This window comes from Leptosomus discolor, chromosome 9, assembly GCF_034619465.1.
Source record: "Leptosomus discolor isolate bLepDis1 chromosome 9, bLepDis1.hap2, whole genome shotgun sequence".
In the NCBI taxonomy this organism is placed as follows: Eukaryota; Metazoa; Chordata; class Aves; order Leptosomiformes; family Leptosomidae; genus Leptosomus; species Leptosomus discolor.
The window spans coordinates 14,888,516-14,915,964 of NC_141399.1; the positions used below are offsets into that span (position 1 = coordinate 14,888,516).

The window sequence follows — 27,449 nt, forward strand, 5'->3', positions numbered from 1 at the left end:
ACCTGCTGTTGTGAATGCAATTTGAGGCATGACTTGACAAAGAGCCACAATGACTAGAGAGGAGTTGAGGGGCAGGAAAAATAGAGAAGTAGTTATTTAATGTTTCTGAAACCATTTCATTGCTAACAACAGTTCATTCATCTGTGTGCCTTTAGCTGGGAGAGGTTTTTCTGATTTTTGAGATTGGGCTACAAAATAATCTGGATTATTATCTCCTTCATTGTCCTTTACACTCAATAATGTCAAATATACATAAACTGAATGAGAATCTTGTATACTGTAAGAAAGTAGAAAAAGAGGAGGGAAAATACATAGCATCTATTTTAAAAATAGTCTAAAATTATTTGATTCTCGAGATAGATACTAATTAACAGCTGATGGAGAATTTAAACCCTGCAATTTTAATTCTGAGATTTAAAATACTGCAGTAAATAGGAAACAACTGATGATGTATCCAGACTGCTTAGTGGGACATTCCTGTGTTTGAAAAAAGTGAAAATGCAGCCACAGCAATTCAGAAATTAAAGGCCTAGTGGACAGATCAGCCCTATTTTGGCATCTACTTCATTAGCCCTATTCACACTGATTGACTTCCTAACATAAATAAAACCACTGTTTGGAGAAAGAAATGTTCATTTTGTGTAAAAGTGCCAGAAAAATTCTTCCTGTGCATATTGAACTGCTTTCCAGCTAAGCCTATTTCTAAGGTTCTATTACTTCAGTTTTTCAGTACTAAATAACATTTATGATGAAATGATGGGAGGTTCAATAGTTGCTTCTTTTTTCCAGATTTTTAATGGATTTGTGCAGGGAAAAGCTTTTTCCAAAAGATGCTTTCAGGAAAATGTTTTTTACTTTTTCTGCAAATGCAAATTGCTATGACCACTAAAATGTGAGTTTGGAAATGAAAGTAGGCAGTAGCAGATGAGGTACCATTGCTGCTGTTTTGGGAACTGACAAAAGATGGGATCATAAAGCAACAGTTCACTATGTTTCAGAAGTCTAATCAATGTATTCTTCTGGCTGTTGTAGTTTCAGAAGAAAAGGGAATTAAAGGCATGTCATAGTTATATATGAAGAAGCTGTTTCTACTTGGTTTTGCACTAAAGATGTGGTCATAATTTTGGTAAAAATTACGTTTGAATATTATTTTAAGGAAAATATAGTATGTATAATACATAGTGTGTGATCTTTTAAAAATAAATTTAACTTAGCTCAGCATGAACATGCACAGATGTATTAGTTTGTAACTTCAGCACTGTGAGTGAAGTGGACAATTTAAGCATGGGAATAGAATGTCCCAGCCCACCGTCATATGGTATCTTTCCCTCCCTTTCAATGCAATTTTTAATTGTAAATCCTGCTGCCTCTGAATCGCTGATGCAGGCAGACTCCAGCAAAGCCATTAGCCATACCTTTAGCTGCAGGCACCTGCATTCATATCCTGACTTCCAGAGCTGGAACAAATTACTTCCAAGGCACCCGCCCCCAATGGATTAGGCAATCGTCACAGTAAATCTAGAAGAACATTAAAGAAAATATTATTTTAAAAAGGAGACAAAGAGTAAATGAAGCACGATGCAGTATAGATACTCTGTAAATAAATCTACCAATGTCAAACAGGATTTTGTAACAGGCTGCCAAGCTGTTAAGAAGGAAAGCTTACCCGACTGAAGGATCAGAGAGAAAGCTTTGAAGAAGGTCTACACTTTCTAGATGGAAACTTCTCCAACAATGGCAATTCAAGTGAGAGAAATACCATCTCACAGCAAAGATCTTATTATCTTTTCACAAATGTAAAGTTACTTTAACCTAACAAAGCACACAGATACTTGTATTTTCTCATCTGCAGTCAGGTTTATTTATGCTAACACTGCTAATTCTTTTGCTTCTTGCCTCTGATGCTTTGTAACTGTTCTACTTCCTACTAGCTTAGCTGAATTAAATGATGTCTGTCTGAGACCTGTGCTTCCTGTAGTTCCTCACACTGTGAGCTTCTATATACATTTTTGAATTACTGTGAATAGTTTCTTATGCTGTCTTATATGCTTGGCTTTCTTAATAGGTAACTCTTGTTATACCAAAGTTTCACAGACTGAGACAAATATTTGATTGCTTAGTTGAAATGAAATGGTTAAATGTAAAGGTGGAAAATTTTATTGCATCTTTCCAGGAGGAGCTTTGGTCAAGAGCTGGCTTCCTTTTTTCCCTAGAAATTTTTTAATATTTTCCATAAAATCTTACAAAATCCAGGATTTGCACTTTCTGGAGGATAAATATGTCTGCTTGTAATGAAACATAAGGTTTCTGTCGAGATACTGATACATTAATATAATGCAAAGGAAGGTCTATACGTCTATCAGACTTACTGCATTTCCTGTACTGACTATAAAAATATTTTTCTCATTTTCCTGCTTGAATTCATGACATTATTGAGTTTATTTTTTGAAACTCAAAACACAAATTGAAGGAATTCATGTTCAGTTCAAAGAAGAAATTTCAGTGGCTTTTATAAAAATGCCACAATCCCACCTATCCACTAATAGCCTTTCCTGTTTTCAGTAATAGCTTTTGAACGTGTGGAGATATACGAACCATTAATTTGTGCCTTGGAAAGTTGTCGAAAGAATGATCTTCACTTAAGGGTGATTCTACATGACAGTGTATAAAGTCTAGAGCTGTAGATTTTAGAATCATAAGAGACCATTGTTACTGTCTATTTTGATCTATGTAATTTTATGAATGAATCATTGTATCATGTCAAGCAGCTATGACTGAAAGAGAACTGAGCTTTTAGAAAAGTACCCAACTTTGATTTGAAGATTTTCAGTACTGCAAAGTCCCTTGCAGGCCCACAGTGTACGCCTTCTTCATAAGGTGCATCAGACAATTTTTAATACATCGTATGCCACACTGATGTTACCATCCTCTTTTAGTAATCAAAAGGACAGGTCAAATAACATAGAGAAAAGTAAATATAATACATTAATGAAGTTATTTTATAAAAACATTTCAGTCTTGAAAGAAAAAAAAGGGGCAAGGTGGTCTGAAAGATTTTCCATTGTCCTATGCCGACTTGCATGCATTATATTACCTTCTTTTAATTTTTTGTTACTAAAAAATTCCAGTGCTGGCTTTTCTATTATTTTGCCCAAGATCACTGTCAGGCTGACAGATCTATAATTACCTTGGTCCTTCCATTTACTCTGTTCAAATTTGGCATGATTTAGCTTTTTTTCTGTCAAGCTGCATTTTAGTACTGAATTCTCCTTCCAAGTTAGGAAATTGTCCTTGGAAATTTTAACAATGATAACTGACACTGTATTTTTCACATCACAAAACCACGTGCATATGTCACTGAGATATAAAACTGTTTCTAAATAATTAAGCTTTATATCTAAAAAAAAGCCTGTAGCAGTGGAGGACAACTTAACACATGATACTTTTTTTTTTTAAGAATTAACATTGCTGGAGTAAAAATTTGAATACTTATTCTCTTGAAGTGTTTAATTCTGTGATCAGTGAGCATAGGATGTCTTTGCAGTGCTGGAATTTCTGCACACAGAAGTGCAAGTTGGGATGATAGGTTGCATTACTACTTAAAGATTTATAATAGTTTATTTAGAGGTCATATAATGATGAGTTTAAACCATATTGCTAGTTATTAAGTAATTCACAAGAGCACATTAATCTTTAGGAGAACTCAAAACCATCACGGGCTGGTTATGAATTCGGTGTGCATGTCATCTAAGAGAGCATTCTGCTTTACCAAAGTACTGCACTAAATTTTTAAATACAAAGGAAGTGAAAGACATTTGAGGGCTATTCTGGAATGGCCACATTCATTCATACTTTGCTGCAGGCACACAAACAAAATGTTAGTTTTAGTAGTGCTTAAAGTAACTATATCATCATGGATAGTTAGAAAAGTCTTCACATTACTAAAGCTCTATAAAAGAAAAGGAAAGAAATTGTTCAGGAAACTTTTCAGATTAATATGATAGTCGCTTAGATTTCTCTGTAGACTTCCAGAGATTTACTACTTTAATACTTTATGTCCCATACTAAATAGCAGATGATGATTAAAACTAAGCTCTAATGTTTGTCCTGGCTGCAACTTCATTGCCAAAATACCATGATTTTAAGGCTGTTTTTCCATTAAAAAGTATTACGCTATTCAATGCAATGTACTTCCCTCAAGATTTCTTAGTTTATCTTTACAAATTTGATTTTATATATGTTTATTCTAGTTTAGTGCCTGTTTTAATGTCTTTAAATTGTCATAAGTTACTTCAATAGTATTACATAATTTCTCAGTTTTACTCTATTATAGAGGTATTTAACTTTTTCCTTCTCCTTTTCCATGAAAAGTTATTTAATATTAAAATGTGCCATTTTCATCACTTCAGATAATAATTTTTACCATAGTTTATTTTATTTACAACTAATTTTAGTAGTGATTTATAGTGTGTAGAATCTATTGTGACAAATCTTATGTAACAGGGGTTTTGATATAAATAAGGCTATTAAAAATATGGGTCTGAATTCTGCCTGCTTGTACACTCCCTTGTCACTGGCTTGTTATCTAACATCAGTCAGTTTTCTTCCATTTAATCTTCATTACATTGTTGGAATAGTTTCTGCCACAGAAAGTTAAGTTCTAACACTATTGAAATTAACAGCAGAGCTCCCTCTGGTTTCAGTCATTCCATGATTTTATCCTAAATGCACAACCTTTCCTGATGTTGATAAAAATCAATATAAAGCAATGAAGGTTACTGTTTTGGGGTGCTCACAAATCATCGGATTGATTGTAATTAAAATTCAGTCTGATACAGACAATTAGTATTGCGCTTACGTGGGATGCAAGCCTTGCTCTTTGTTTTCGTAAGCACATACATAAACCTTTGTGCTGGCTGTCATTGCAAGGGTGAATTTTGGCCTGATGGAATAAGTGTCTTCAATGGCCTTTTGCCTGCTTCCTCCAGCAAAACACTTGGCTCCAAGTTCTGTGTTGCCTGTGATTGTTCTGTAAAGCAATTAGCTAACTAGCTTTGGGCTCTTAAAGCCATGCTGACATCAGCAGTGATGATGGTGGCCAAAGAGTTTTGGCGTGAATCTCTTCAATGTAATGTCATCAAATAGAGCATCCATAGTAGTTTCGGTACAGCCTGAAACATGGGATAGTGTAGGCTATTAGGGAAAGGTCAGTAAGCAGGTAAGGAGCATGTCCACAGACATTTAAATTAAGCAGGCATTCAATGACATAAAGGTGAAAAAACCCACAAGGTTTTTGAATGTGCATTTAGAAAAACAGGTATCTACAGAGAAAAAGAAAGCAAATTTCATAGCGGTGAGCTTATTTAGTGTGCAAAATCTGAGCAGAAGTGTTCTGAATCTGATTAAGAGAATAGTGGGATAAAATGTATTTTGCGGCCTATTTTGGCAATTCTTAGGCTTCAGGCAACAGTTCAATAACCTATTCACAGCATAAAATATGGTAATTCATCAAAAAAATAGCAGTGTTACTGTTTATTTCTCTGCGCTCAGGTGTAGAGAAGCCAAGAAGGCTCTAGCTTCTCTCTCCTTCTGTGGTTGACTAAATTATTAGATACAAAAGGTTTAATTAAACTAACTTTAAGTTACAACAAAATATTACGTTCTTTAATCTTGTCTGATAGTATCTTTCGAATCTAAGAGGGTCTGTGAGTTCCTTCCTTCATGCTGCTAAATCTAGGGCCAGTGATTTCATGCAGGATGGGCCTGCTGACCTTTTATACAAAGAGCTGGTAGATACCCTGGTGTGAAGGTCTTCCACTGCTGAAATAAGGCTCATGACTGATCCTGAAATGCCCGTTCTTTCAGATCTGCCATCAGATTTTAATAGAGTCAGTCTTAAGTTTTCCCTGATGTTGTGAATATGGGTGCTGCTGCTCTCCAATAGTTCTGCCCAAGTAGTGAGACACTAGTTTCCATGAAAAAACAAGGACAGGAACTGAGAGGGAGGTTGCAGACCGTTGTCTCAGATTGACTTCACTTCAAAGTAATGGAAAATGAAGTTGCAAATATACTACATTTGCAAAGGTTGTCCTATTGTGGATTGCTATGGAATGCTTTTTATTTCTTCCTGATGCTCTACATGGTTACTGATCTCATGCTCTAATGTTGGTAGGATCACTCTGGCCACTCAGGTTACAATGAGTCATCTTGTTGCAAATCTGCAGTGGCAAGAAAAACTTCTCTACACAAAGTTCGAGAAGTAGAGACGTCCTTTATTAATGATGTACACCGTGCGCACCGGGGACATGGGATCCTTCCCAAAGATGTCTGCCTGCACATTGCAATCAACAGATATTTATATATTAAATTCATACATATTTAGTCTATACAATGCATATTTAATTTCACCCTCTCGATGATTGGTTCTTCTTCTCTCGCTTCTGATGCAAATTAGTGCGCAGCCTCTGTCGTAGTCTTCTACTGTTCCCTTTTGAATAGGTGGTATAATTTGGGTAGGTGGTCCACGAGTCGGAGGTCTTGACTACTCCTCGAATTGACCATATATGGTCAGGGAACATGTCCTTGGCTCATAGGCTCTTGGCTCGTACCTGCTTTGGTATGATTCAAAGATTATACACAACAGGTACCATAATAAATCCTGTCTAGCAGACATCTTGGACTACAACATACTGTCCTTGTTTCTAACCACTAACAGATCATTGGTTAATGAATACCTTAGGTCTGGAATTTTACAGGAGTGTGCTAGCAGCATTGGCAATACAGATTTTATTTCTTATTTGATCATTTATTCCATTTGAGACTTATTTTCCCAATATAATAATTAGTTTCTCCTATTAATATTCACTAATTAGAATTCTTGATATTTAAATCAAGATGGGAAAAGTAAGGAGATTTCTAAGCAGTGTCTTAAAATCCTAAATCTGGTGTTTTCTGCAACAATCTGTGCTTTACTAGTTCTTTCAGATTTGGTTTATGAAGGCTGGAGCAACATTCACTTATTTTTATGTTCATCTTGAGCTCTTTCTGCAAAATCATTGTTAAAGGGTCACTGTTGTTTGAAATTTTCTTTCAAGTATATTTGCCACAAATAATATAGCCTCACAGCTTCTCTATGTTATTGTTTATTCTAGATAGTACAAAGGTTAGTTGATATTTTATTGCTCTTAAAATCTTATTTTTACAGGATCGTCCTCCGGAAATTATGTTTTCTTTTCTGGCATTTCACTGCTCTTTACTGCATGGATATTGAATGGAAGTGTGCATTTACATTTCTAGGTTTATCTTGTCATATTGTTAAGTCTTCTCAGGCACAGGTTCTGTTAACAGCTCAGTAGCTAATTCCTTGTTGATCTTCACATCACTTAAATATTTTGAGATCCTTTATTGTTTTTCTTCCCCTTCTGAGCAATCTTCTCAATTCATCAGTTCTGACAGCACTAAACAGTGCTGTTGTTGAGTTTGGGTTTTTTTTACAGCCTTTCAGTTTCAGTTCATAATTCTCTTAATCCTCTTCAGATTTCATGTTCTTATATGTGTCATACACCCTCTATTCTTCCTCAAGAGCTCTTCTGACATTCTTAGTCTTCCACATCACTTTTATGCCTAGAATAGCCAATCTTGCACATGCTTTCACAGTCCCTGGACCTCCCTCCCTTGCCCCAGCTCCTGTTTTGTTCATTATTTAGCACTGGATGTGGCTGGATTGAAAGAAATACCAGATCTCATGGAAGTCAATGATATTGAAGTGTCTGCCTATTTAGGGGAAGCATTGATGTTTAGCTTCAGTGGTTCTGAGTCAGCCTTTGCCCCCAGGCCACTGCCACATTGCTGGCTCATTTGAACAGCAGAGAAGGTGGTGCTTGGTGATGCAACAGGCACAGACTGAATAGATACAGATTTTGCTTGTCAAAAGGTAAAACTGTATGTAAGCAGGATGCTTAGGCATAGGTAAAAAAATAAACTTAAATTGCTGTGTTTTTCAGATAGTGTGCTGAATTTCTAGGAAGCCAGAAAAAGTCTGTAGAGTATATCAGCTAAAGCATTATGCATACATGGCTTCTGGTTTTACAGTGGGCACCTGTGCATCAGAGGCAAGACCCAATCCATTTTCTGTACACATACTCCAACTCCAACCCTTTCTATCTGAATATAATTTAAGTAGTGTTTCTGATGGAGTTACAATGTTGAAATATTGTCTCTGAAAACAGAATTAGAATTGAAGGATGGAGAAAAAGAGTATTTCATGTGGGTTTACAGTGTAGACTATTTGACAAAAATCCAGCCTACTGAAGAAGCATCCCTTCCTATATTTATATTTCTTGATTCACCATGTATTCTTAGTTTAACAGCTTGTTATTCTAAAAAATAGGTTCACAACAACCCTTTTTTGAAGTCCCTATTCCATTTGCTCTCTCCATAGTTCTGAAGCTGTACCTCCCAGGCATCTCGGCACCATGCCTCACTGCCATCAATGAGGAACATTTTAATGCCTCATTATAATAAGCTACTCCCTAGCTAGAGTGAGTGTTCATGTGTGGGCATATGTATGTTGTGTGTACCTCAGTACCTGCCTGCAGTGTGTTTCCAGGTGAGATCTACTGTTCAAGAATATGGGCAGCAGGGAAGTCAGCATTAGCCTGCTTTTCTTCTGTCAGATACCGAAAGTAATAAAAGACCTGCAGGTTGGTTTTTTTTTTTTTTCTTGTTGAAACTGCCTGAAATATTTGAGCTCTTTTTTCTGCTTTCTACTCTCAAAGAAAACATTCAACTACAATTTGTTCTCCAATTAGAACTGCTCTGTGGAGAGATGGCACTGATGGAAAGAGGTACTTCACAGGCATCTTTACATTCTGGCAATCCAGGACTACATCTAGGGGCTGGTCTAATATCTGACATACCTTAATTTACCTTGGAGACTCTTCAAGTATATGCTTGACTGCAAGATGCTAAGAAACTGTATCGTTTGCCAGGGATCTCCTTGGCAAAGGTCAGAATCATTTGTATTTCCACCGAGAACATGATGTACTGAGGGCTAAAGCAGTTCCGAGGTTCCTCTGAGACATCAAAAATAGTGATGGCCGAGACAAAGTCTTTGCTAGGATTTTTTAAGTAATTGTGTTTGTCTCTTTCAACTTTGTTTAAAATCTTGAATTTTTTATCAAAATTGTGCTGGAATTTATGAGAGACTGTGTAACACAGAAGGTACAGCTGTAACATGCCCACGTTGTGTGACTCTAGAATAGGATTTTGTATGCGTAGGGCACTCAATGTGTTTTATATTGCTTGGTACCTATATGAGCTACATGAGCTCTCAGGAGGCATACTAAAAAACATTTCTTTCTCATCAAGTGTTGTTTTACCCATCGTGTAGTACACAAAGTAGGTCAAAATGTGCTGCAGCTGAGCAGAGCCCTTAAACTGAAATCAACTTAATCTAAATTGAACTTCTAAGTGAAATTCACCATTTGGTTTGTTTACAATTTTCTAAATTTGGTATGAGACAAGAGGAAGCAATCTCTAGAGAATTAAAATATGCCCATAAATAAGCTCAATCACTGGCCTTTGTACATAACAAAACAAACCCCCCCCATATACTGAATTGGCTAGAAGCTGAAAACAAATTTTGAGATTGTACTCTATGTTGTTTTCTGTTGGTGTTAGTTGGTTTTTTTGTTTGTTTTGTTTGTTTTTTAAATTGTCTGTTTATATGGAACAGCAAACACAGATTATGCCTTAGTAATTTTTATGGCTTTGGCATCTGTCCCTTTGCTTTTATTCACATATTTTCATAGCCATAATCTCTAGTTTCTTATTTGATGATGCAAACCTTTCAGATGCAGAAATGGATAAAAATCTTGCCGAGTCTAGTGAGAGTCATTTTCAGGAATAATCCTTTTATTTGACAGGAAATAAAGACCCCAGGCAAAAAAAAAAAAAAAGCAGCATGCATATTAAATGACTGAAGGTATTAGTGTCCAACGTTTTCATAGCTAGGTTTCCGCATAAAGAAATGCTTGGAGAACTGCTCTACAATAGCAAACTCAAAAAGCCCCAAGACATAATCCACCTGAGCCCAAGTTTTATTTTGCATGCATAATAGAGCTTTATTGTGTTTGAAATTGCAGAGCATGTTGACAGGTCTGTCAGCTATCTCAAGCAGATATCCATAATGGGATACACCCCCTTCATTGGGAAATGGCACCCTACTTTGAGATGCCAGTTCCGTGGTCACTGGAAGGAGCTTTACACATAAGTTCAAAGCTATAAGTGAACTGCATCAACAAGCCAACTGTGTGAGGCGGGTGATTACACAATATTGAGATTTGGCTGCACTCGCTGCTTTTCAATTAGTTTCAAGGGCATGCAGAAAAAAGCAAACGTGTGACAGAATTTGTTAGTTGTTTTAGAAATATTAGTATGATGCAAAACTGGAACATTTACATTAAATTAAACACATCGTAGCATATCATCATTTGGCATGTGTTGGCAGTGGTGTCTCTGATGAAAAAAACCCAATCCCCAAACCCTTTAAGTCACAAACCATACCCCACCTTTTGATGAGTGCACCTGCTAGCTGAAAAACTTAAATAGAGAGTCCACTGTGTCGTGAAGGAATTGTGTTATTTGCATCTAGTCTATTACTGATTGAAAGCTCCTCTGTTGCCTTGTCTACTACTAGCATGGTACCTTCTGGCTTTTCTATAGAGATTTGTTTCCCCAGTCTATTAAGCTGGTCTTTGTGTTGTCAAGAGCTACACAGTGAAGTCTTATGATATTAAAGGATATTTACTTTGCTTCCTTTTTTATGCTTTTGTCCTTTCAAACTCTTTGGACTCCAGTGAAAGCACTGTTGTCAGAGGTTTGACCTAACATGGTTCCATGTTTTGTTGAATGTCACCATAGAGCCAGGAAGAAAAAATTTTGGAAGGGTAGCAATCTTGATAATCTACAGCATTCAGAAAGACAGGGACAGAAATTTTTGAACAATATGCATCTCATACATGTGTTTAGGTAGTCATAAAAACAAAGACTAAACATATATATGAGATGTTCATGTTAAAGCCAAAGATGGGATCTTTATCTGACAGTCTCTGCTCTACGTTGTGAGGCACATTAAAAATGATTGTTGTATCATCTAATGTTGAGATTATACCACACTTTCTAAAATATTTAATGTAATCCTTCTGTGAGTAATGCAACTCATTGGATCTACTTATAAGAATGTAAAATTTTAAAGGAAAAAGACCTTAAAAGTTTGATCCAGATCGGAAAATCCAGACTTGTGTTTTACTTCAGTAGCATTTTATGCTTTTTTCCCCATTCTCTAATGCAGTTACTGTGACTCCTCCCTCATTCTATAGGCCTGTGATTTTCTTATTATCTGTGGTCCCTGTTTCAGTGCGGGGTGCCAATACCAACAAAGAGACATGACTACATTTTCTTCAGTAGGTACCAATTAGCACAGATAGAAAGCTTTCTTTTTGCAGTTGTTAGCTCCTACTTACTCTGAGGTTTTTGTGCTTACTGCTAGCCCTACTGATTGTGAAACACGCACTGGCAAATCCTGCATGCCTTTGCTGCAGTGGAAATTTGCCTTCCAACAAAATAAGTTTGGAATACATTTTGTGTCATATCCATTGCTGAATACATGAATTAATTAATCGGATTAAAAGATAAATACAAGTATTTACCGTCAGTTTCTTGCTGTAAGTGTAGTCCGTCTCACACACTGTGTAGTGCATATTCCTGTAAAAGCAAGAATGGATCACGTGAAACTGTGTCATGATACAGCCCCAGAGTGAAGTAGGACATTCCTTGACCTTGGTGTTCTCAACTGTGCAGCTGTAGTCTTCTTCAAGAGATGCTTTTGACACGGAATGTCTCTCAAAATAATTTAAAATATCTATTTGGGAAAGATTCTGCAGAGAAATTTGTGAAATTCATGTTTCCTGTGTCTGGCACAGGAGAAACATTTTTTGAACCCCAGGTAATGTGTTGTGTTTAGTAACTGGAGCAGAGACAGGTGAAACTGAGAATTTGATTTCACTCTGCTCCATGTTTAAAAACATGTATTTTTACTTATTCCCTAATATCTCTAAGTGTCAATTTCTTAATATTTAATACAGAGCCAATGAATTTTCCTTGTTCTGGCAAAAATACTTACAGATATGACAGCAGAAGAAGCTGGTTTAAAAGTGCAAAGTTTACATTTGAAAGGGTACATTTGCGCTTTCATAGGAGAAATCAAAGGGCTTCGTAGGAAGGGTGAGGACTCTCACCCAAACGTGTATTTTCATTTGGGCTGGGCTCCACTTGGGAGCAGTGCTTGGGCAGCACCTTGGGTGGCACTCACGGTGGGCGGTAGAAGAAGCTCCCAGCGCTGGAATTCCCACTTGATGCTGTTGCACCCGGCCACCCCCTCTCCCACTGCCTCCCATGGCACTCACCGAGGGCTGGTGCTGCCTGGCTGTTGTCTCCTGCAGTCGCCGTGGGAGAGCCCACACATAAACGTGTTTGCTTCTGTCTAAAATCTGTGCAGTTTTTAGTAGTCTTCCAGCCTCCGGTGCGGGGTTTTGAAACTCTATCACAAGCCACTGTCAGAATATCCTGCAGAAGCTGGAGTGTGACTTGTATTTATAAAAGTTATTTGTTTGCATGAGGCACATGTGCTGATGCTGTGAGTCATCCATCCATTTTACTGTGACATTTTCAAGCACAATTATGTGTAGTGGAATTTTTTTGGTAGCTGGCTATGTTGCCCATCTGTGAAATCATCATTCTACTGAGCACTAAAAATAGAGATGAAACTCTTCAGAGAAAATTTTGAATCTACTTAAATGACAGTTTGAAATGTGTTCCTGCAGTCAACAGTTTAAATATTTTCTATCCTAAATATGGATACTCTAAATTTAAGGTGATGTAGTCCTGGTATCACCATTTCAGTTCACCTTGCTAGCACACTGATATAGTTGGAAATAATTTCTGGCTAGGAACCCAGCCTGGTGCCCACCAAAGCCAATTTTCTTGAGCCTCAATCGACCGGGACTGGCATAGGCATGTAGGAGTTCTGGAAGGTGGATAACACAGAGCGTGGAAGAAAGTATGTATTAATAACCAGGGATCATTGGACAAAAATGTGAGGACAATCCATGACTGTAGATCAGAGGGGAACAGGGAGAAGATGAAAAAGAAGACTGCTAGGAAATGAAGCTTTCAGATAAAGAACAATTGAATATCCAGTATCTTTTAAGTGGCTGTATTTTCAGTCAAATAATCAAAGCAAGTTAGTGAAAAGATATGGTGAACACTGAAAATTGTGAAGAACTATAGCTAGTAGAGGGAACTGCTGGAAGAATATAAACTGTATCGCTGAGTAATAGCATCCTAATTGAAGCCACAGAATGCCAAAGAATCTAATTAGTCAGAAAAACACATTTCATTACATTCTTAGTAATTTGTTTTGAAAAAAATCCAACTGGATTTTAAATTTAACAGATTTTCAGTATGTTCAGAGCAGATTACACTGTTTTATACTTGCATATAGAGATAATGAAAAATATAGTTTCACAGATATATACAAGCAAGTGTTTAATTCAAAGTAATGTTTGCAGTTGTCCCTTGCTATCTGGGTCCCCTTGCATAAAGTTCTGCTGAGGGGATGGAAAAAAGAAATTCGGACTTTTGTTGAGTTGGTGAGCATTGCCAGGGACCATCACCCATTTCTTTAATCCATGGGCAATCTGAGACCTACTTGAAGCTGTAGCTGAGCCAAACAAATGAAAAGAGCATTGTCTCTGCACCCTACTGCCTTCCCTCCTCCTCTCCCTCCTTCTTCTTACCTCTCTGTTTCAGTACAAGTTTCCACAATGAGATTTTTTTCACAAAATGTACAGCTAGATCTCCAGCTAGACTGAAGTGGTATTACTCATTTCATTTACATTTTGCTTTCAAAAATTTGTATTTTTGTTGAGCTTATATGCAAATGATTACATGGTAAGACCTCAGTGTGGTAGGTTTCTTGTATCTTGAATGTTTTTGTCAAACACTAAATAGGAGAGAAGAAAACCAAAATTATACTGAGTATTAGGATACTTTACTCACACAAATTAATAAGAATAATTATGCAAAACCAGAAATGATTATTCTTGTAGAGGGTGAATAAAAATTCAGTGTTATATCCTCTTGGAAGTTTTTACCTATTAAATCTCAAGTGTAGATAAGGTCAATAACATGGACAATTAAACCTCCCTCTCATCATCTTTATTCTATAGTGGATTAAGTATTTTAAAATCCATTTATGCACATTTTTATCTAGTTTTGAGATCCCAGTTAATGGGTTTTCAGAAGTATGCACTTTTTATAGTTGTCCATATAAACTACATTCGTAATGACAAAGTGCTATTTAAAGTTCTTTAGAGAGTCACCGTTACTTGCACTGAACATCAGAAAGATGATATTCACTGATCTGACATAAACAATATACAGATATATTTAAGTTTCATCATGGTCTTTTTTAGATAAAAATTCAAACAACATCTTCAAACTCAATCAGTAGCTCTACCATTCTTCAGCTGAGAAGAATGAAAATAGAAGTCTTTAGGCAAACAGAAGAAGAGGATGCACCTGAAATATATGCAAAATTAAAAAGAAAGACATAATAACATGGATGAGAATGAATCCTGCAAGTCCTCATTTGCAACATAGCCATCTTCCAGGAAAGTATTCCTCCCGTGTATAAGGATAGTGGTAGTTTAGTATATATTAGCATACTAATAACTTCAGCTGGACTATTAGAATTAATAATGGATTAACCTGCATGAGTGAATCCCTGCCATGTTAAGGACTAGGCTAGTTCTGTTGCTTCCCATTTTTTATAAAATTACGTATTTGTTACGTAAGTTCCTCCCACGCGCAATTGCAATTGGATTTGTTCTTTCTTCCTGCAATGAACTGCTGCACAGTATTGCTGTGCACCGCTCCACGAGTTCATCGTGGCTGAAGTTTTGGTTAAGCAGGTTTATCCTTCTGCGCAATGCTCCAAAATTCTTAAAGGGCTTCCGCTCCTATGATGTCCACAAAAGGCTGCTTCTTTGGCCACCTCTTTCCCTTACAGAGAACAAATCCCTGACAAACAATACATGTTATCGAGCGGTAGGGATAGCAATTTAGTTGCAAATCTGCAATAATGTATTTGTTCCCTGCTCTACCATTCTTGAACAGATAAAGGAAGTGCCCTAAATATGGTATAGCACAGAGTGTAGGACAGATGAGGACACCCGTGTTTCTTTTTTTGCTGAACAATGGCTGTTTCCATTTGCAATGTCATCACTTACTATGGTAGCTGGTATACTTTCTAAAACATCCATATAGCGCTGGCCATTTCGTTCAGGAATGAGTAACTAAGAGCAAAGTGACATAAAAGTGAAGCAATCTTAGTGAAACAATTAGACACAAGTTTCCAGAAGAAGGAGGGAAAACAGCTGTTTGGAGAAGAATCGATGGCTTCAGTCATTACCTCTTTTGTGACTAAACAGTACCAGTGTTCTTGAATACTTACTCAAAACTTTCTAAAGGACTTGCATTTCTTAACTACAGTTTTGATTTTGAAAATATACTGGATGATTTCACCCAGCAATAAATGGCCAGTTAGCTTTTGAAATATGCAAAACTATATGCTCCCAGGTTTGGACCAATTGTGTTTCATGGTTTTATTGGGAGGCTCGTGATGTTTGGGTTTGAGGAGTGTTTGGTAGCTTCCAGTACATACTGCTGTGGTCCATTATAAGGACTGGGCATTAGAAAATAGGCATTGGCGAGGACAGAATCCAAGAATTTAATGAAAATATTTGCAAGGGAAGCAGCCCTTTTCTATTTCCCTTTGCTTATGTTAGATCCAGGCCTTGTTAGTTATGAATTTCTCAGTAGTGCCTCAGTGCTTAATTTCATAATCCTTATTTGAAAAAGTGATTTAGATACCCTAGTCTAGATTTGTAAAGGTGCTAAATGCCTGAGCAGGTTAGGCACTAGCTCCTGCTAAGCACGTTAGGTGCCTACTTTCAGTGCCTGCAGTGGTTGTTAGGCAACTAGTCTTGATTTAGATACTTTTGAAAATGTACCAAGCATTTTTGACACCTAAATATCTGACTGTCGAGAAAATAAGTTCTGGTGACTTTCATGGACATTTAAGGCAAGTACCTAAGTACATAGTAGACTGTTTTAATCTGGAAAAACATGCACTGTAATGATGGAAACCTGTCAAGTGGGTGTGGTACCTTCAGAATTAGACCAAGCCAACAGACTGACTCATGACTGCAATAGCTGCATCCATCAGGTCAGAAGATCATAAAAAGAAAGTGCTGAAACCAAGGTCAAGAAGTGGCACTGGGGTTTTCTTTCTTTAAATGATCTCTCTCTAAAGCAGCCTTGCTGCTAATGGGTTTTATCCCTTAGCTTACCTAGGTAACGCCAAAAGGGATAGGATCTGCCTAATGGAGAGCTTCTTATAAAGCTAGAGGCTGGGCAATCTTCACCAGGTTCCTGGAGAATATTGGCAGTATTAAGGTTTTATTGCTCTTCTAATTGCTGTCTGTAGTTGTTATTTGTTATTAGTTAGATGGAGATAGTTGTGGACGAAGGATGGCTAAAAGCAGATAGGGACACGACTAAGGGAGTGGTAGAGGAAAGGGAGGGTAGAAGTAGTTTCACTGAAATGTTTTCTTACCAAAATACCACCTTTGTTAAAAATGAAGGTTCAAAACAACCAGGTTTGATCGTGGATTGTTGAAAAAAACTATGATAAAATGCTCGTCAAAAAAAATGGGAAAAATGTTAATTGCAGAGAAAATAAACTTTAATTTTGAAGTGTCAATTCTGGTTTGAATCTGCATGTCTACAAACCTCACTTTATTTCATCAATTACTTTTTGTAGTGACTGAAATACTGCCTTGCAGTATTGAAGGCAGCGGTCCTGAGTTTTCTCCTTCCTAGCCCCCCCCATGCCCCCCCCCCGCCATGTCCATCAGCACACAGGGCTTCTGTGGTGGTTGCAAGGCCGATGAAACAAAACCAAAGCCCAAATGAAGGTTTTAGGGTTCTGTGGTGAAAGGCAATGCCAACCTCCCAATTTTTCAAAGCCAAATTATGCAGATTGTCTGTTTGGGTACTCTTTGAAAATCTCAGCGTTAGCTTGAAGTCAGAATGACGGCATTTCAACAGGTCAGGGTGGGAGCGGAGAGCTTGGGGCTGGGGTCACCTGCTGGGTTTCCCTGAGGGTGAAGGCGAGGCTGAGTGGAGGCCCCGGGGGCGAGGAGCCGAGCTGGGGTGGGAGCGCTGCAGGCGGGGGTGGACGGAGAAGGCCGGGCCGGGGAGCCTTGAGCTGCCCACAGCGAAGCACACAGTCGCCAGAGTGCGTGGAGAGGGGGCCGCTAAAGCCGCCCACGTCTCGGTGGTGTCCCGGGCGTTACACCAGCACCCGCCGTGTGGAGCGGCGCGGGTCGGACGGGAGGGGAAGGGGCTGAGGGCGGGCGAGGGTACACGGGGCACTGCGCGGCCCCGGGCGGACGGGGCCTCGCCGGGACGTGGCGACCGTGGGGCAGGGCGACGCGGTGGAGGGGCGGGAACCAGGTGAGGCGGCGTGTGGGGCGGGAGTCGCCGCGCGGCGGCGAAGGAGTTAAGACGGCAGCAGAGGGGTTAAGGCGGCGGCGGTAGCGGCTCTATTTGCGGCTGCCTGAGCTCCAGGCGATTAGAGAGCGGCTCCGCGCCCCCGCCCGGCCCGGCCGCAGGAGCGCGGCAGCAGCAGGTGGCGGCGGCAGCGGCAGCAGCAGCAGCAGCGAGGGAGTTAACCCTGTGGCGGCGGCCAGCAGCAGCCGGAGGAGGGGTACTGAGGAGGAGCGGGCGGCGGCAGCGGGAGGAGGGGGACTGAGGAGGAACAGGCAGCGGCAGGAGGAGGGGGATCGTGGAGCAGGCGGCGGCGGCGGCAGGAGGGGGACCGAGGAGCAGGCGGCGGCAGCAGCCGGGTTGCTAGGGATGGAGAGATCCCGTGTCACCCGGATGTGAGTGTCATGTTGGCCCAAACTCTGAGGGATTTGGCAGCGGCGAAGCAGCAGCAGCGGCAGGAGGAGGAGGAGCAGCCCCTCGCACGTCGCTAGTCTCTACCATGGGGGTCGGGTAGCGAGGAACGCAGGGGGCAGCGCACACCTGGCTCGGGGTGGGGTGGGGGGCGTCTCTGCCCTTTTTTGTTATTTTCATTTTCCTCTCACACGCTGGAGAAAGTGGGAACAATGCACCAGCAGCAGCAGCCGGAGCAGCACCCAGAAGGTAAGAGCCCAAGCGCCCACCAAGGGCAGCGGCGTGCCCGGGGCTGAGGGCAGGGAGGGGGGAGCGGGGGAGGATTTATGAGGGATTTGGGAGTCGGGGATTCGGGGGATTAGGGAAAGGGTTGAGGATGGGGTGGGTTTGGGATGGGGAAAGGATGAGCGGCTGGGTCCGAGGAGGGACCGGGAAGGGCAGGGGCTGAGGTGAAGGCGAGATGAGGCGTGCGACCGACACGGGAGCGGGTTTATGCACGTCTATCTCTTGCCCCGAGGCCATTCGTACCAGCCGGCCGCGCTGAGGGAGGAAACAGCTTGCGCTACGTTTCCCCCTTATTTGTGTAACCGTGGATAAACCTGCACGGAGATGCGGCTCCCGGGCGCCTTCCCCACGCCGAGCGGGCAGCGAGGGTTTAGGGCCGGGCGGTGGGTGCGGTGTGCTCGGTCCCTGCCCCTCCGGGGCGCATGGGGGCGAGACGCGGGGCTTCTCGGCGTTAATCCCCTCCGGCGCCGCCACATCCCCCGCTGCTGTTTATCAATGATTCCTTCCTCCTCAAATTAGCAGTAAGTTTGTGGGTTTGCCCCTGCCGGGGGGCAGGGACTCCCCGCGGAACGCAGGCACCCTGGCTTTGTGTCAAGTATTGATTTAAAAAGACGGTGGGTAGATGGAGGATAGGTGGGTGGGCGGGTTGTTTGCGCCGAGCCACGTTTCATGGCATCCCGAAGGGCAGGCGGAAGGCGGGGGAGAGATGGCTGTGCCACTGCTTTTTTATTTGGGGAAAAAAAAAAAAAAGAGGTGAGGGAAGCGGGGATGCTTTGGAAAGATGTTGGAGATGCAGTTCCCACCTTTGCCCCCGGTGCCAGCCTGCCCCCGAGGCGGCTCTGCCCTCCGTGTCACCCAGCTGTTGATGCGCCGCCCGCTCCCCGCTGGCCAGCGCTCGCCGCGCTGGTGCCGGGTCCCGCGGCAGCCCGGCCGCCTCCGTGGGCGACGCGCGGCCCTCGGAGTGACACCCCCGCCGCCATCCCGGGGAGCCATCTTAATGCTCCCGCCGCCCCTCGCCCCCGGCGCGCGCGGCCGCCCGTCGCGCAGGCAGGGCGCGAGCGGAGCGGGGCGGTGGGAAGTGGCGGCGGCGGCCGGGCCCGCCCGCACCCACGCGTGTTCGCGGCTCTCGCGTCTTTCTCGTGGTCCGTCCCCCCCTCGGGGAGAGGAGGGGTGCGCTGCTTGTGGCTCCTCTGCTTGGGGAGCTGCTTTCCTCTCCTGCCTGGGTAGATCCATCTCCCAGTCATCCCGCCAGCCCCAATTCCCAGCGAGAATATTGTGCCGTTCCTCCATTTTTTTCCCCACCCAGGCAAGTTTTGAATTTCACTTCGGAGTCTCTCCTTCCTACAGGTGCGTGTAGGAGTAGACTCTGTTGCTCTAGTCAAAGAGCTCACAAGGAAAGATCCTTGTGAGGAGGTGGCATTTGACTGCTTTGCTGTCATCTGTACAAAGAGGACTTTGTTATTGTTTGGAAGGTGCAGTTTATTTTTTAAACCCTTGTGAAGATGTAAACCCAATCCCTTTACGGTGGTTTCACAGTTGTAATTTCTAGTGTGAAATATACCTGTGCTTTATGAACATGCTTATTGGCTGACAGTATTTGATTTTTCATTTGCGGATGGCATCCATGCTTTTCTCTTTGAGATTGCAGAACAGGGCAAGATTTGACTTGCTTACAGCACTTCCCCCTCCCCAGTGGGGGTTAGTCTTAATTGAACAATCTGTAAGAATTTTAAACAACTACTTTTCTGACCAAAATGAAGTGAGGAAATAGTAAAAAGTTACTAAAGCAAATTTGATCTTAAGGAGTAGCTATGTTTTATTGGATAAACATGGTGACGGGAAACCTACCATCCAGTGAGGAAAAAATACAGTCAGTGGAAGAATCAAAATGTGAAGTGTTTGTGTCTTGATACTTGCGTTAAGCTTGAAGTTATAATACTGATTCCAGAGTGGTTTTTGCTACTGTTCAGTCACATCTGTATCTATATATGCGTACAGTTGTGCTCTGTAGTATAAGTAATGGAAGCATCACATTGCCAAGAGGTCTTAAAATAATCTTTTTGTCAGAAATATTGTGACACATTTTAGCATAAAAAATATTATAACCAAGTACTTTTTTCTTTTGTCACGCAGAGGCGAACTATGCAAGTAGCACCAGAATTCCTCTCCCTGGTGACGGACCAGCTATTCAGTCAAACAGTTCAGCACCATCCAAGCAAACTGTTCTATCTTGGCAAGCTGCAATTGATGCTGCTAGACAAGCAAAGGCTGCCCAAAATATGAGTACCACCACAGCCCAGCCTGTAGGATCTCTGTCCCAAAGAAAACGCCAGCAATATGCCAAGAGCAAAAAACAGGGTAATACGTCTAATAGTCGGCCACCCCGTGCACTTTTCTGTTTATCCCTCAACAACCCAATACGAAGAGCCTGCATTAGTCTAGTAGAATGGAAGTATCCTTTGATGCAGTTTCCTTTTTTACAATCTGTTCTTTGCGTTTTCTGAATGTATCAAGGGGGTTGTTTTACAGCATCCCGTACAGCATCACAGCTAACGCATTAGTTCACTTGCACATGCGGGTAACTGTCATTAATGTTGATAGTAGTTAATTTTGCTTAAATTGCTGTTAAAGATAGCCTCTTAATTTGTGTCATAATGACACAGAATATCATTTTACTGAAGTAAGTAGTTCAAAATTGGAGAAAAGCTCATAGCTGTTCCTTTTTTCTTGGAAGAGATGGGGGAACAATTTCAGAACTCTTTAAATTTACAAGCTTATATGGTGTTCCAGCAAATATCTGTATTACATTTGTTGCCCTTCCAAATTAAGGCTGAATGGATATGAGTGCATCTAGTGGTGTTAATGGGGAGATGACCTGATATGTCAAACGTGTATCTTCCATATTGCAACTTGGTGTATTGTCACTAGGGAAAATGAGTCAGATGTAGAAATCTTCTAAAAAAGATTAATTTTCCAAGTACTGAAAGTAGGGAAGATTTTTGGTTAAGCCAAGGACTCTAAGTACATACAAATGTCTGAAATATACTGATCTTCTGAACTTTTACAACATGTGTCTACTACCAATGGTATCTTGTAGCACGTGCAGCTGAAGACAGGAGCTCAGATACACTGGCCTGTGTTCGTGCTGTCCCAGCATACATGTCCCAGATTGCTTTATCTTTAGTTCAGTGGTTGTGATGTGGAAGTATGTGGATTTCTTTGGCAGAACTGATAGCATGTTGATTTGGTGTATTATTTAATTCTCAAGAAAAGGTTTGAAATAGAAAATAGTTTTGTTGAGGTAGGAGGAGAAAATGTTTGCCTATTAGCCATGGCAACATCCCTGTAATGGGAAGCAGCTGTTCAAGAGAGTAGATTGCTGAAGTAAAACTCATTTTGTTACTTTAAACAGAACAGCCAACCTGGCAATACCTTGTTGTTGTTATTGGGGTTTTTTTGGGTTTTTTTTTTTTTTTTTTTTTTTTTTTTTTTTTTTTTTCCCAATTCTTTGAACACAATTCAATTGCAAATTAAAGATTCTGCTTTCATTTAAGCTGGTACAAGTCCAACTCATTTCAGTAAATTGGCCTCTTCTTGGCTAAAGTCGGTTAAATGAAATTACAGTGGATCTAGAGTGGAATAACTCAGGGCAGAATTTGTCCCAGTAGCACTACATCATAAACCAAGCTTGTCAGTCTTGTGCTGGTATCATTTGTTCATTTCAGTCTGGAGAATGCTGCATGCTGTGTGTTGTAACTGTGTTTTGTACGCAAGGTAGCAGCTGTTGATGTTGATAGGCTTTGTGAACATAAACTCAGCCCTTGAGGTGACAAGCTGTTATAAGCCAACAATCAAAATTTAACAGATCTTAAGGAGCATATGGGCTTTGTAGGGTTGTTTTTTCTTCCAGGAAAAATATTTTAAACTGACAAAAATATGCTTTTGAGTATATTCGGTGGTCTTCCCTCAGTCTTTTATGGGACTCTTATGGACATATATCAGGAAGTTGTGTATTAAATTGAGGGAAGGATGTCAAAAAGAATAGTTAAAGCCCAAAACTTCCCTTTCCAAACTTCCACAAGTAGATTCACCCGGGTACCCTCATGTTTGTAGTTATAAGAAAATAATTAAATACTTTGGGGGAAAGGCAAATTAATGATAAACTGAAGGATGAACTTCACAGGCATGAATTTTAAGAAATACCTTTTGTCTTCCAGAAGGAAAAATATCTCCAGGTTTCAGCGGCTGTCATCCAGATATGGTATAAAAAGCGTAGCTGCAATTCATGCTATTGTCAGTGTGAAAGGCTATAGTCTCTGTGTACATGGGGCTGCCAAGCCAGTAATGATATTCTATTCCCCAGTCCACTTACCTAAACCTTCATCTGTCCTGGCCAAAGCAAAATGATTGAGGAATCCAGCTGTCAGGCACATGAAGAGGGGCTCAGAATTTTCCTGTGTCCGTTGTACAGCTTTCCAGCTCTCGTAAAGGAGAACAGTTGTGATTTGCTGGGAATATTTCTCATATCCTACTACAAACTAGGTCCCAAATGATTTTCCTGCTTTGGCAAACACATTTCTGTTAATATTAATGAGATTTATGTGAGCATATGAGAACAGAACAGCTCAGTAAGTATTCCTTACCCATCATGATGACCCATATATTGATTTAAGACTGTATAATTATATTCATCTCTGGAATTTAATATAAAGTGCTCTGTGGCAGCAAGAGTAATAGCTTTCTCTTTATCAAAAAGAAGAGGATGTTGAAAGATCACTGTGATGGAAAATAATACAGTGTAGTGCGATAACTAAAGGTGATGAAGTGTTTGTCACAGTTATCAGTCAAAAGATTGCCTTAAAAGTAAGACTTGCTTTACAAGTGGTGATGCTGAAAGGAGAACTAGACTTAAAAGTTTGTAGATACTCATAATTCACAAGTTCCTTAACAAGATTTTCCAGACCATTTGACATATTTATACTACTGTCTATTTTTGCCAATTGTGTGGCCTTAGCTGTTTACATCCCATTCCCAGAAGATGATTCTAATTCAACTAATCACAATTTGGTGAGTACTCTTGAGTTTTCATTTCATATTCGTTTGCTATACTTTTAACTTGATGGTCATTATTAGCTGCTAGTATTTAAGACTGTGTTAAGTATAGATAATTTTAGTAAAAAAATAAAATTGGTATATAGTGATACTTTAAAATACAATGTATGTGGAATTGTCTTGGGTGGGTTTTTTTCAGTTTTAGTATGTGCTCCTCTGTCATGTTTAAAATGAGATTTTTCAGCAGTGAAATTCTTTGGAGGGGAATGTACATTAATAGGCTGCTTCATGTAGATGTGTATTTGTGCGGTATAAAAACTTTAATTTGAATTTCTATTTCTTGTGTTGATTAAAAATGTTTACTAGCTGTTACTGTGTTTATGACACTTGTTTCAATTGCCTTTCCCAGTTAACTTGTCTAGTCTGTTTTCAGTTTTTAATGGTGTTATTTAGCTGTGTATTTTACTAGATATTTTAGTTTTTAATGAGAAGATGGGAAATTTGACACTAATACTTTTTAAAGTGGTAAGAACATCAATGTGAATTTCAAAAGCAGTTACTGCTGGTGTAAGTGGCCTTTCAAAAAAAGGGATGGTACTGCAGTAAGTGTGTAGAGATGTATTTCTTTGAAAATAGTATACTAGCATTGTGCTTGAAATTGTATCATGAAAACTAATGTTGTTTTAATTGTCTATTAAAACTTAGAAAGGCTATCATACTCAAGGGAATTACTGCATTACATCACAGTAATTCCATTGTTTATATTAAACAGCCTCTTGAAATAGTGGAGTTAGGAGGTCCTGTGCACTCAAAATCCACATGTGACTTTTTGCTGGGGGAAAAGAGAAGTGTGTTCCTGAAATAAAGAATTGGATACCAGTCAGTAGGTAATTTTGTATTAATTTACCCAGAAAATTTAGGTTGATAGGAGGTCTTCTATTTATGAACATGTTTGTGTGATTTGTGGTGTGTAAGCTTGTTTATTTTACTGAAAGTAATTATTCTGTGCATATGACCCATTTTATATATTTTTTGTTTATCAAACTTAAGCAAATATGGACAATAAAAAATGCTGGTGAAAGGCAGAATAATTCAGGTCAATGTAAAGAACGATTTATGCAGCTGTGTATCTAGCCAACCAACAGTCTTTATCTCTCTCTTTTTTTTTTTTTTTTTTTTTTTTTTTCTCTGAGAAATTCAGGGCACAAATCTCCATAGCTGTCAATCCACCAAGAGATCTGCTAATAACTAATTTCATAAAGCATTACATGAAAAGGGTAAAGCAGTTACTTGTGTCAGAGGCTAATCATTTTGAAAGAAATGGTTTTTAGCATTAGTTTTGTTAGGCTAATGTCTGGTATTTCTGACCTAATTCTACAGTGCACTAGTATTTAGGGAGAAATGGATCTTTTTATCCCTGATGTTTTTTCTTTTTTTTAATCTGATGTGGCCAGGTTAGTCTAAGCAAAAATAAATTACATGTTGTTTTTCTAGAGATCCTTAAGAGATCGTTATCCATTTTAAGTAGAAAGGGTCTTGAACACCCCCAATTATATGTATATAAATTTTACTTGGCCATTTAAATTCTCTCAAATTCCCATTTAAATTTGCATCCTGTTTATACTGATGTTAGGCAATTCCACTGTTTGGTCAAAGAACAGAATGTATCCTGACAGTGTACTTTCAGGTGCTGGGACAGGTTTAAGCCCAATAAGGGAACACACAGGCACATCCTGTGTACCTGATCTAGTGAAATAAATAGTTCTGGAATGAGCAGCATTGACTTAGAACATTTTCTTACAACTAAGGTTCTACATCATGAAAACCAGTGGTCTGGGTCCATGTCTCTTCTTCTGATATTTCACTGACATGTTTCCTAGTGTAAATCCACTGCCTTTGTTGAGCTGCCAGTGTGGATTCAAGTGCACTGTGAAGGAATGGCATAGAAGATCTGAGTTAGAAACCTTTAGGCTTACTTGGGAACTTGCTTGAGCGTGCACTTCCTGATGCTTGAGGTGTATGTATGGATATATATTTGAGAGAAAGGGCCATCAGTTGTCTTATAGTGTAAGTAGGGATTATTGTGTTGGATAATGATCAGATCTTTTGTGATACTGGTCTAAAAATCAGTATTAAATCTTATGAATAAGTTTGGCAGGATTTTAGTACCCTGCATGTAGACATGTTTGTCTTCCATGAGCCCTATACCGCCAGTTTGATCGTGCTGGGAGACTGTACATGACTCTGGCTTTAATTCAGGTACAAAAGTTGAAGAGAATGAGATAATCTCTCTCCTTCCAGCCCAGGAAGTTTGGTCTTATCAACCCTACAGTCTCTTCTTCCTCCTTTCGTCTTTCGACATGAGTGTCACAGAATCATAGAATAATTCAGGTTGGAACAGACCCTTGAGATCATCAAGTCCAACCATCAACTCTGCTCTACCAAGTGCATCCGTAAACCCTATCTCCAAGCACCACATCTAAACGACCTTTAAACACATTAAGGGATGGTGACTCAACCACCTCCCTGGGCAGCCTATTCCAATGTCTGACAACCCTTTTGAGGAAAAAATTTTTCCTAATGTCTAGTCTAAACCTACCCTGGTGCAGCTTGAGTCCGTTCCCTCTTGTTCTATCTTAAATTACCTGTGAGAAGAGGCCAGGACCTACCTCTCTACAATGTCCTCTCGGGTAGTTGTAGAGAGCAATAAAGTCTCCCCTCAGCCTCCTTTTCTTAAGGCTAAATAGCCCCAGTTCCCTCAGCTGCTCTTGTTCTTTAGGCCTTTCTCCGTCTTTGTTGCCCACTGACACGGTACAGATTGCAGCACTTGTATCCTCTAGTGCCTTGGGGGGAGAGACCAGAGTGAGGAACATGGGCTGCCTCCAGTGCCTTCACTTCCTCATCATGTAAACCCCAGAAGTTCAGCTTGATAAATTTTAGCTTGCATATGGGTATTATATCTAGGGCTTGGTTCTTAGGGAGTAAATCAGTGTTGCTTCATTGAGTTTAACAAATTAATTGCTTACCATCAGCTAGCTGAACTGGCTCATTTTTTAAATTTATAAAAAAAATTTAAATATTTATGCATGTAGATTGTTTTTGCAAATACAAAATATATATAATTTGTAATCAGCTGCAGAAAGAGGAAGCCATGGTGCAAGAGGGCAAAAACCAGTGGAACACTGGTAAGTGGGAACTAGAAATGGAAACTTTTCCGGTTTTGCTTGGGCTAGGGAGAAGATTGTTTGCATATATGAGAATTTGAGCAGTTGAAGTGTTCAGCTTTTATGACTTCAGGAAGTCTACAATGGCAACCTCCATCCAAGGGTGTATGTGCACAGCAAGTATTTGTTCCCCTTTGGGATGTTAGAAGACATCATCTCTATGACGGAATTTTGAGGACTTGTAGGAGAAACTTGAGATACAATTTCTGAGTCTGTCTTCACCTGTGACTGAGCCAGTGAAACACTGACCGTATGTCAACCACGTAACCCCTGGTTGAGCTGTGAGTGAGCCCTGTTCTTACTTCCTCGTGAATGTTTCAACATGTGATGTCTAATCAGCACAAAGTCAGTTATACATTGCAGTAGTAATAGCAAAAGAAATTTTAGCACCAACTAACCAAAAATGTAACAAACATTTTAAGAAACAGGTACATCTGTCTTAAGAGAAATAGCAAATCAAATGTATGCGTTTTTATGTATTTTTTAAAAAATAGGATGTATCTTTGGTATCTTATTCTTGAATATGAGTCAATTTTTAATCTTAAATACCTTAAGATAGATAGTCTGTGAGAAGGTTCCACACCCTTGTTTTGGAACAGTAGACTATAGAAAATTGGCAGTGCAAGCGAAGTGTAAGGATGGGACAATTTTGTGTTTCTGTGTTGGTCACTCATCCTTTGCTGGTATATAAATTGTGATGATTGAAGTTTTTGTGGTGGAGCCAGCAGCATGCTATGAGATACTTATGATAACCTAAGAAAGCAAGAAAAGGTTTCTTCATGATATCAGTGACTAAATTAA

At 39.9% G+C, this 27,449-nt stretch overlaps 1 protein-coding gene across 2 annotated transcripts in view; it reads left to right on the forward strand.

The window, feature by feature from the left end:
- Positions 1–18,299: 18,299 nt before the first annotated feature.
- CACNA1D (calcium voltage-gated channel subunit alpha1 D) overlaps positions 18,300–27,449 on the forward strand; it is a 198,204-nt gene continuing 189,054 nt past the window's right edge. For both annotated transcript variants that reach the window (XM_086470607.1, XM_086470608.1), the window contains exons 1-3: positions 18,300–18,336; positions 20,506–20,824; positions 23,334–23,439. In XM_086470607.1, coding sequence (XP_086326733.1) covers positions 18,300–18,336; positions 20,506–20,824; positions 23,334–23,439 — 462 coding nt within the window. The remainder of the gene's footprint in view (positions 18,337–20,505; positions 20,825–23,333; positions 23,440–27,449) is intronic.